The following is an 11142-nucleotide window of genomic DNA, read 5'->3' on the forward strand; positions in this document are numbered from 1 at the left end:
TTGAAACGAGAGCGAAAGTAGCGGACGATGCCACTCGGCGCCCATCAGTGAAAACGAAACCGGAAAACTTTGACCTTTTTCACCGAAAAAAATGCAGACATTGATTTCAAAGTTGATTTAGATGTCAAGATATCAAACGTTAAACTTTGGAAATTATTTTGAAAATATCTGAAATATTTAAATACAATCTCTTCTCTCTAGACATTATCATTAAATTTATGCAAAACTTTATAAAATATACCAAAAAAGCTGCTGGAAATATAAAAGAATATGAAAACATGGATATTAGGCTATATTAAAGAGTACAGAAAAGAATATAAAAGAATATAAAAACGTGGATATTAAAATAAATCTAAAATATAAAAGAATACAAATACATGGATATTAAAATAAATCTAAAATATAAAAGAATATAAAAACATGGATATTAAAATAAATCTTTAATCATATTCTCGCGGTATTATTATTTTATTCAATGAAACTGTATGAAAATTTTAATACACATATACACATACACGAATCGATACATGAACAAGAACGAAGGATTTTGTACCGATGGTATTTAATTAAATTATATAGGTATATATAAAGGCTAACACACCCGTCGTATATTTTAGATGAATATATCCAATCACGCATGCCCGCACAATCACACAATAGCGTACCCGCGGTTGCGCTCGCACACGACACATTTACACGCAGATATCGGCCATTTTACTTTCTCCTCCTTCCTCCCTTTATTCTCTAGAGGAAAAGCAGATCTGACCTTGGTCGCCATGGCGATTTCAAGGATACGGTCTGCCGAACGCCATAAAGCATCCGGAAAAAGACACAAGTTTGGCGATCTATCACATGCCTATTGTATGAGGTTCTTCCGCGAATATAAATATTACAGAAAAAGAATAATTTGAGTTTTTATTATTTCCGTATTTTATTATTTTCATGTCTTGATTCTTAATTATCGCGAAAAGTTCATCTTTAGTATCTTACTCTACTATCAGATCAATACCAGCAATAATTTGTACATATATTTTGCACATGTGTATGTGTATTTTAATAAACAAAGTCCTTCCCGTTTAATTACATTGAGAAAAAACATTAAAAAATTATAATGTATATGTGACAGTTTAGACAAAGCCTAACTTAACATCGATACTTATAATCGTTCGGTAAATGCTTCCGTTTTTGCAAAGTCTTATATAACTTTGACATTACAAAATGGAATTTTAATAGAAAAATTTTTACGAATAAATATAAAGTTGTGGAAAAGTAATGTCGCTAATTTACATAAATGATCTTAAAGCGAGTGCTCGTTTCGCACATTCTAAAGAGAACAGAATTTAAACTTAGTTTTAATATAGCTTCGGCAAAACAAAAGGACATGAACTTTATGATTTTGGGATTAATCCAGAGAATCATATGGTAAACACGGACTTGTTGCTTGTTATGTTTATTACGTTGGAGAGCGAGTGAACTTTCTCTTGTATACACGATCTAATGTGGAATCTAATAACAAAATATTATCTCTATATAAAACGTTAATACGAAAATATAATTTTTAAAATAATTCTTCTATTTAATAAATTATCTAACAATAAGATTTTTTTATTGCAAAAGAGCAAATAACAAAAATATATTCTTTAATTAATTTAATCTAAATTTCAAGACAAGATTTTAAAAAATATATAGTATTGGAATATTTTTATTTAAATATTATATGGACGTGTTCGCTTTTAATTTATTATTATTAGCTAAGGAATAATTGATATCAAGTTAGTCAAGAAATTTACTACAAAAAGTAATGCAATAAAAGTAAGATACACTGTTATACACTATTATACGAAGCGACCTCGTAGTGATCTTGAAACCGAATATTGTCAACAAGAGACTCTCGATGATCAGTTAGTTTGGTGCGAACGACAGGCCGTAGTGGTTTCAGTAACAAGGATCAGGTATAAATTACAAAATTGATTTCTTATGCGATTCGAAGAGAATTTTCACATTTATAAATCTTTATGTGTCGATTAAATCGATTTCCGAATTTCAGGTAAACTTATCTTGCGAACGCGATAAGATCATTTCATAATTCGGATTATATACCTATACTGTTTTTAACGCATTACTTTTTGATCAGTTAGATTCCTTGGCTAATATATAAAATCGAGCGAAGATATCAAAAATATCGTATAAATTTTTAACATTATATCTTTTTTTCAAAACTCTTCTTCATAACTCTTGATTATAACGATCGAGTCATTGCTTCGAATAAGCGAAAATGTCACTCAGTCAGTGCGCAGATTCGCAAACAGCACAGTTTTCTACGCATTATAATAGAAGTCGCGAAAACATTTGCAAGATGAAACGCATTTTTTAATATAAATTGATAAGTTTAATGAACAAGCTGACTTTACTAAAGATTGAAACCGTTATAACTTTGAAAAAAGATGAATTTTCAGTGTTGTGAATATGTATATACGGAAACATGTGTGGCGAAAGAGAACGTGGTGTTTTCTTTATCACGAATAAATGGGAAGGTCACTTCGATATATTTACACATTCGATATATTTTCTATTAGGTGCTTTTAATAAAGCAGAAATACATTTTCAAATAATAAAGTAAATTTGAGTAAAATTATTTTTGTCAATTCAATGCTATAAAATTTCTTTCAAAATCACAATTTTTACTTGGATACAATTTTTGCTTGGATATATTTATTCCTCCCGGGTTTCTCAAACTGAAAATATCAAAGTTCAATTAAATTTACAATACGAAAGTGGAACATGATTAATTGAATCCGATTCTCCTTTGCATAGATTATTTGATTTCGTAATATATTTGCTGAAATTGAAATGGATTTGCTGACAATTGAAATGGAAAATAATGTTTCTATAAAATGTAAAAAGACAGCAAAATATTAATCAATATAGCAGTATTTCAACATTTCGTCGTAACTATCGTTTCAGGCAAACAAGATTTTTCAATAGTACGACACGAGACGCTCCCTTGGAGGTTTATCAGTCATTTTTGCCAGCCACTATGAATCAATTCAAATCTCCCCGTAACAGGATAGATTATAATCGCCATTTCATGCAAGTAAGTAACTCATATATCTTCTGTAATTTATAAAGGAATATTTAAAAACACACATAGATTTGCACATTAAAACATTTTTAAAAACGTAATGTATGTATTCGAGTACGCAAATACACGTGAAATACGCATAACGAATATGTTTCAGATGACAAATAAGTCTCGGAAGCAAGAAGATCAACACTTTACACCAAAAAGACTTAACGCGAAAAAAACTCGAACATTTTCAAGTCCCAGTCCGGAGAAGTTCCTGAAGCATTTTTCTCCAAAGAAACTTTTACAACAGCATCCAAGTGACAATTTATTAGGCCATTCAATTCTCGATGAAACAGATCCCCTGTTTCCATATCAATCTTCAAGGCTATACGATCAAAACACTATGGTTGTCGATTCACTGGGCTCCACAGGTAACAGTCGACCAGGTTCTTCGGATGACAGTCTAGCAAATCGTTCGCCGGTTCGCCAGTTGGATACCAGTTCCCCAGACGATTTCGGATATTTTCGAATGTTTGAAGATGCTAGTATACCAGATGTCTCCGGTCTGAGCTTTTCGAGCGCCAATCGAAGCGAGAAATGCCAAACGGATTGCCGCGAGCCGTTCGAAGATCTCAACATGAATTTTCTCAAGATTGGTTTGCTGGACATAAACGACAACTATTCCGCGCGACAATCACTCGACCAGCTAATCTGTAACTCGAATGTCCAGAAAAATATGCCTAACGAACCGTTGATACCATTGGTAACGAAAGAGTTAGAAATAACGAAGGATATGGAGCAGGAGACCTATTTCGAACAAAAATCATCTGTATCCGAGCAACAAATCCATAGTCCGAATATGCAGACTGATATACCGAAGGAGCTTGAGATAGCGAGTGAGACAGAGAAGGATGATTATATCGAAACTCTACGATCACTTATGTGTGATGAATGTAGTCCAAGTATTCAGAAGGATGTGCCTAGCGTACCGTTAATGACGAAGGAGTTAGAAGTAACACAGGAGACAGAGATATCGGCAGAGGTAGAGAAGAATCAATCGCTTGACCATTCATCAAAAGAGACTTTGCCGTACCACTGCAATGAACATCCATCTACTCAGCTGCTTTACTGTCAGACTTGCTGCAGGCCGATTTGCAAAACCTGTACCTCTAATTGTATTTGCAAACATATGACGGTCGATCTCCTAGAGTTCATCGAGTCCGCTCAGCGTCAAGCTGAAGAAGTATTGATCGAAGCTTATCTCGGGATAGACGTTCTCGCGGATGATATGGAAAATATGGGGGTAAGTCAATTTTATTTACTCGATCAATGCGAAAGTTTCTCAAAAAAGATTATATATATATTTATGCATATTTTTGCATAAATGTAAAAAAAAGAATAAATATAGAAAATTAAATTCTGAAAGTATAGATTCTAAAAAAATCCGTTGTACACTTCTTTTGCAGTTGGATATGGCAGCGTTAGATCAGAGAACCAGGGAGGCACTCACTGACGTCAAGTTCTTCTCACGTAGAATGTGGTCTGCTGTGGAAGAGAGGGAAAAGAAATTATTTAAACAAATTGTGGAAGCACGACGATGGAAGTTTGAGGTTCTTCACGATAGATATATGCATCTGAAAGAGGATAAGATCCGGCTGTCACAGGCCGTAAGCGCCCTCAAATACGCTATCTACGATGCGCGATTTCCTAATCTCCCGTGTAATCCTGACGATCTCTTGAAGAAGAAAGACATGGTGCTGGCTGAGGTATCTCACAATCTTTTTACACGTCAGATATATGTTGATTTAATATTTATAAATTATTCTATAAAGATATATATTATATAGCTCGTATTTTTTTTTTTAATTCTATGTTCACAGATCTGGCAGATTCGTCAGAGTCGAAAGATGAAGAGCAGGTGCACCCGAGAGGAGAATTGGATATCATTCAAGAGTTCCGATAGCAATGTACTAGCCGTTATTGCTAACGGCGGAAACGTCTTGGTGAACAGTCCGGGCACGATCGGAGATCGTCTCCCGCCGAATCGTGATTACAAATTATCACAATCATATTTTCCGTACGGATTAAATGAGCAAATGATGCAACCGATACCGCGCGGTCGTCCGATATCGAATTTCGAGCGCAGCATTGTTCTTCCGAATAGGAAACCCGAGTTGCAGATCAAGAGTACGGATGTCCGAATCATCGGTCATTTTGGTGAGAATGACCCCGAAAATCTTTGCCGCCCGTGGGGATTAACCTGTGATAATGAGGGTAACATCATAATCAGCGATAGATCCAATAATCGCATACAGATTTATCGCGACGACGGCACGCTCGTCAGAAAATTTGGAACCTACGGTAATGGCCCTTGCCAATTCAATCGCCCGGCCGGAATCGCCGTCGACTCCAGACGTCGTCTTATCGTGGTCGACAAGGATAACCATCGTATTCAGGTTCGTGGCATATCTTTCGATCTCAGTATTCCTTCTTTCGCGTTATATTGAGATTGGGATTCTTTAGCAAATTTAAACTTTAATATAAAATCTTTTATAATTTAAATCTTTAAATCTAAATAACTTTTAATATAAAATCATCTTGTTTCAGATCTTAACGATGGAAGGTGAATTCTTGAGATCCTTTGGCGAGCATGGCGAGAAACAAGGCCAGTTCTGTTACCCATGGGACGTGGCGGTAAACACCGCTTGCGAAATCGCAGTCACAGACACTAGGAATCATCGCGTCCAATTGTTTAGCGCCGAGGGTATTCCGCTGCGCATGTTTGGCGGTCAGCCGCACCTGCTCAGGTATCTGGACTCACCGCGTGGCATTTGTTTCAATCAGGAGGGCAAGCTTATCGTCACGGATTTCAACAATCATCATCTATTAATAATTGAGCACAATATGACGGATATGCGAATACTCAAGTGCGAGAAAGAGTTAAAGGGGAAGAAGCAGGACGGCAGCGGGGAAAATGGTGACGGGCAAAACGAGGAAAACGCACCTACGTTTCAAAGGCCACAGGGCGTAATAGTGGCCGACGATGGCAGTATTCTCGTCGCGGACTCCCGCCATAATTCGATCAAGGCATTCAACTCGGTCGGATCGTTAATTTATTCGTATAAGCCGGGTCAAGAAGAAATGGATCGTCCACTCGGTGTAACCCTCCACTGGGATGGCAGAATGGCCTTCACGGATTACGGACGTAATTATGTGCGTTTGGTAAGGCTGGAACATCATGTGGACCCGATATCGAGGAATGCTATTATGTTCGGTTGATATCCTAAAATATCGGATGCATTACCTCCGCGAATCAATAAAGATGTAGACAAGAAGGACAAAGTTCTTGTTTGCATCGAACGTGCAAACGGCATCAAGTGCCGCAACTTTTACAATTGCAACGCGTGGCGAGATTTTTAATTATTCACTTTCTGCCACCAGTAAATTGCGCTAGGAAATATAACGTTTTGTTAAAAACGCGAGAAATTATAAGAAAAATATCAGCAGTAAAAATAACAAGTTGGTAATAATCGTGAGAGATGAAAGTTATGCGCGTATGCACAACGCCACATTATAATTATCGACATATAAACATATATATGTTACACACATATCTCCGATCGGTTTCGGAATTAAAAATGTATTATATATTTAGTTTCTTCTTTCATCTTTAGATTTTTTTCTATTTATTCATCTATCTATCTATTTTCTTATATTTCTTGTTATTTCCAAATTTTTTTTATTTATGTACCTGTCTGTTTATTTTCTCCTATCTCATCTATTTTTTATTTATTACAAAATTGTTTTATATATCGGTCGTTTAATTCCCCTCTTTCTAGAAAAAAACGGCAATTTACTATTTTGGTATATCTATCAATATATATTCATCGAAAATGCAACTTTCATCTTTAATCTCTATTACTGATTTTTTATTTTTATTGTTATTAATTTTATTTTATAAAATGTCTTTATTTTTTACAATTGTCGTATATATATTTTATAATTTTATTATATAATGCGTTATATGCATGTTATAGTCGGATAGACACATCGAAAAATGTAGTTTAGATATTTTTAGATATTTATTTTTCAATTTAAAAGCAGACAAATTTTGAAACAAAGCACAATAGCGGAGAAAGAGAACCGTGTATGCGCTACACGTTTTGCATAATTGATCGAACGATTAATCAGCAGTGCATTGTTAGAAAAATATGATGACGAAGGAAATTAACGAGGAATTGGCAAATTCACATAATGCCAGCAATAATATTTTATTAATGCTTCTTATTTATTAGAAGGTTCATTTATTAGAAGATTTCGGTCTTTTTTGAATTGCAATCAACTTTTTTCTTCTATTTTCACACTTTTTAATGAAATACTATTAGTCTTGTCTAAAATTTATATTATTAAGACATGAATTAAATTTATCTGCAAATTTGAAAAAAACAAAAAAAAAACAGTTTTACTATGATTGTGTATTTTTCCTGAATGCAAATTCGACGCCGAACACGATTCTGTTTATTAATTCGATTTTAGAAAGAAGAAACAGCAATTAAAAAACACAGTGACTATATTTTTTTATTTTTGTTATTTTCCTAAATATAAATTTAATCGCAAGAATTTTTGTTATTTTTTTTTAGTTTAGAACAAAGCAAAATATTTTTAATCTAAGTTGAACTTTAAAATACCCAATAATTTTCCGTATTCTTTCCAATTACTCAATCCATCTCATTAAATAAACGGGAAAATATCGGATACATATACATATATACACACAATATCATGGATGATGAAATGTCTTGAACTACAAAACGGAAAAATGTCGATGAGAAAGTATCAAATAAGAAAGTGACAGACGGGGGAGATGTCCAATTTTTTTAATCCCCGCATTTAGCGCGTTACGATTCTCTTAGCTCGAGGAGGAAACATATATTATCAATATAAATTGGTATCGTTAAGAATTAGCGGGTAAGTTTATTGTTAAGGGATAATTATCTAATATTATGTTAGACATTAACGTGAATTAATCGTTATCACGGTTGAGACGATCAGTACAAAGTTATGCATGCGTGTGTATGAGAGAGACCGCGATAGAAATTTCTCGTTAAGGGAACGGCAGTGGAAGTGTTGATTGTTTTTTTTGGCGTCGTTTGGCGAACAAGGTCCGATTGAAATTCTGCCGTTCATCTGACGTATATTCGCATAATCTTTAATGCCATTGTATTAACGAGACACGTATTATGTGCGATTTATTATTGCGATTATCGTAATATGTCGCACGAATAGTCTACCAACTCTCTCGGATCCATATGCAAATTTTCGCGTTGCCCCTTGCCCCTTCAGCATATACTTCCATGTATTATATGAATATTCTGGTACTAAAACAACCAGTGTTGTATCCTTGGCTATAATTCTACCTCTATAAGCTGTGGATTGGCATTAGTCGTTTTCGTTCTTTAGAAAGAATATTAGACTTTTCTCTGTAGGTTATACTTATTGTTAATTAATATTCAAAAATAGCAAAGTAGCATCTGATATAAAAGAAAAATATTTTTAGAGAAAAAAGAAATTGCCTGATGTGAGAGTGGAAGATGCGCTGCATAATAATAGATAACAATGCTTTTTTATGAATGTCTCATATGCGAGAAATGATTTGATTATTTGCTCGAATATCTCGTAAAGTGGCGATAATATAGAAAAAAGTGACGATATATTATTATCTCACTCTCTTACCTCATCTGACACGAATGTCGTGTGTTAGTATTCAATGCAACGCACACATTCGTGTGATGCCAAATTTTGGCTGTGTTAAACATACAAGAAAATAACAAAAAAAAAAACGCGAGTCCACTTTATGATATATCTGTATGATAAAAAAGAAAATCGCGCGATGGTATTTTTTTAATTATATGATAAAAAAGCACGTAACATATACACATATATACAAACATACACACGCACGCACGCACGCACACACACACACACACACACACACATACATAAATACATACTTCGATAACAGGATCCGAAAGGGATCGCGTGCGACTTTCTTTAAACAATCTCTCGTAAATGTAATTAGGGCAAAACTTTCTACATATATTAGAGACGATAATATATCTGTAAACATAACGTCTATTACATGCAATGTTTAATGAAAATCAACTTTTCCTATATAAATTGCGTCGACGGTCACCTGAGATCACAAAATTATTCTTCGATTCTGTAAGGACGATGTATGTCTTTCGCGTCATTTCGAAACGCGCATTCGCGATACTATTTTTACACACGCGCAGATATCATTCCAAAACGCAGGTACGATCGAAACGGATTTATAAAACAGGTTCTCACGGCGGATTATATGACGCAAATCCGTTTGAAAAACGGGTATATTAAACTAACGCTTCTTCTGTCTCGTTGCGGAGATATATGAGAATAATAAAAGACGCGACAAGAGAAGAAATTGGAAATATATACCAAAATAAATAATTAAACAAATAAAAATCAAAAATAACATACATCTGTCCGAGAAGACACTAAAAGAATGTTCTTCACACTCATTTTGCATATCATAAATTTGCTCATACAACAATTAGCAATTTATTATTAGCTTTTAAGCACAAAAGAAAAAATCAATTTAAGAAACGTGATGCTTTTTTAATTAAGTTTTCAAATCATATTGATGATGCGTTTCTTTTATATGCATCAATTTTTCATTCTATATTATAATTTTTGTATATTTCATACACAGGTTTATGTTATGTGACAGCCTCTTGTGCAATATATTTCTTTTTGTATAAAAAGATATACTTTTTCCCTCTGTAAATTTTTTATACATATTTATGCTACATTTATGCATAAAAAATAATTCAGAAATAATTTAGCTAGCAAGTTTATTTGTGTTTGCATTTTTCCTCTGTTTTTCGTTTGTTTTTGTATCAAACATCGATGTTCAATGGATGCTAAAAAACCGAGAAGTATGAATTATGTATATTATATTAAAAGCGCAATGCGCAGAGCGCAAGTAGGAAAGGAAACGCATAAATCGCAGCGAATTCATCGAAAATTCTTTCATATAAAAATTTATAACAACTTTTCTTTTAATAGTAACGCAGTGCCAAACTATGTAATTCGTAAAAGAACAAAGCATGAAAAAGATGAGGGAATGTGCAAATTGATTATGAAATTAGGTTAACGTCATATTTTTGCGATTAAAGATAGCAAAGATGACGCTAAAGTCAATCAATTATCAAATATCAGTCCATTAACATCGAAGTTGGCTAACGTGCTATTGTAAAAAATAACGTTATGCATAACGATAAAAATTACAGTTTTATAACAAATAAAACACACTTTCACGGTGATGTAACATTTACGAATAAAAATAAGAAAGAATGTTACAAAGTTCCTATTTTGACGTTACAATTGTAAAATATCTGGCTTAATGATGGCTTAACTGACAATGAATTTTTTCGCAAATGCTTTGTAAAAGCTTCTTCCTGAATAATCGGCGCTAAACTTGCATATTTATGATAAAATGCTACATATTTTATTTCCTATCATAAATTTCATCGTTCATCGAGATTTTTAAATAACAATTAAAATTACAAATTCACTGTAATCGTAGAATCGCAAACGTTTCATCGATCGGCATTCGATTACGAATAATTTGTGAATGCCGCGTATGTGTCCGTGTGCGTGCATATCTACGTATGAGTATCTGTATTAGATCTGACCGCCAATTTACGTGCGTTTAAGTATTTATGAAGAGATAAACTTTCAATGATTAAACATGTCAAAATAATTATAGAAATGCATTTATCAAACAAATTCCCTTTTCTGTCATTTATATTACTTTAATGCCAAGGTTACTTTAATAATATTTCTTCAGTAATGTCCGAAAAATTTTCATCCTCAGATCCTTCACGATTCCATTTCTCTTTTCCTCAAAATTTAAATAAACAGAAAATTCCTAAAGAAATTTTCAGTCCAAAAATTTAAATAGCGAAAAAAATTTACAAAATATCAGAAAAATATAATATGTAAAAAAATGATGCAATAGTTAATTAGTTAAAATT

The 11142-nt window shown here is 33.5% G+C and overlaps 1 protein-coding gene across 1 annotated transcript; it reads left to right on the forward strand.

The window, feature by feature from the left end:
- The first annotated feature begins 1381 nt into the window (after positions 1 to 1381).
- On the forward strand, positions 1382 to 7638 carry LOC126850967 (E3 ubiquitin-protein ligase TRIM71). The gene is made up of 7 exons (XM_050594458.1): positions 1382 to 1422; positions 1857 to 1952; positions 2965 to 3094; positions 3240 to 4370; positions 4534 to 4833; positions 4948 to 5523; positions 5675 to 7638. Exons 1-7 carry the CDS (start codon positions 1382 to 1384, stop codon positions 6344 to 6346), a joined length of 2946 nt encoding a protein of 981 aa, XP_050450415.1. The 3' UTR covers positions 6347 to 7638.
- The last annotated feature ends 3504 nt before the right edge of the window (positions 7639 to 11142 follow it).

This window comes from Cataglyphis hispanica, chromosome 7, assembly GCF_021464435.1.
Source record: "Cataglyphis hispanica isolate Lineage 1 chromosome 7, ULB_Chis1_1.0, whole genome shotgun sequence".
Classification (NCBI taxonomy): Eukaryota; Metazoa; Arthropoda; class Insecta; order Hymenoptera; family Formicidae; genus Cataglyphis; species Cataglyphis hispanica.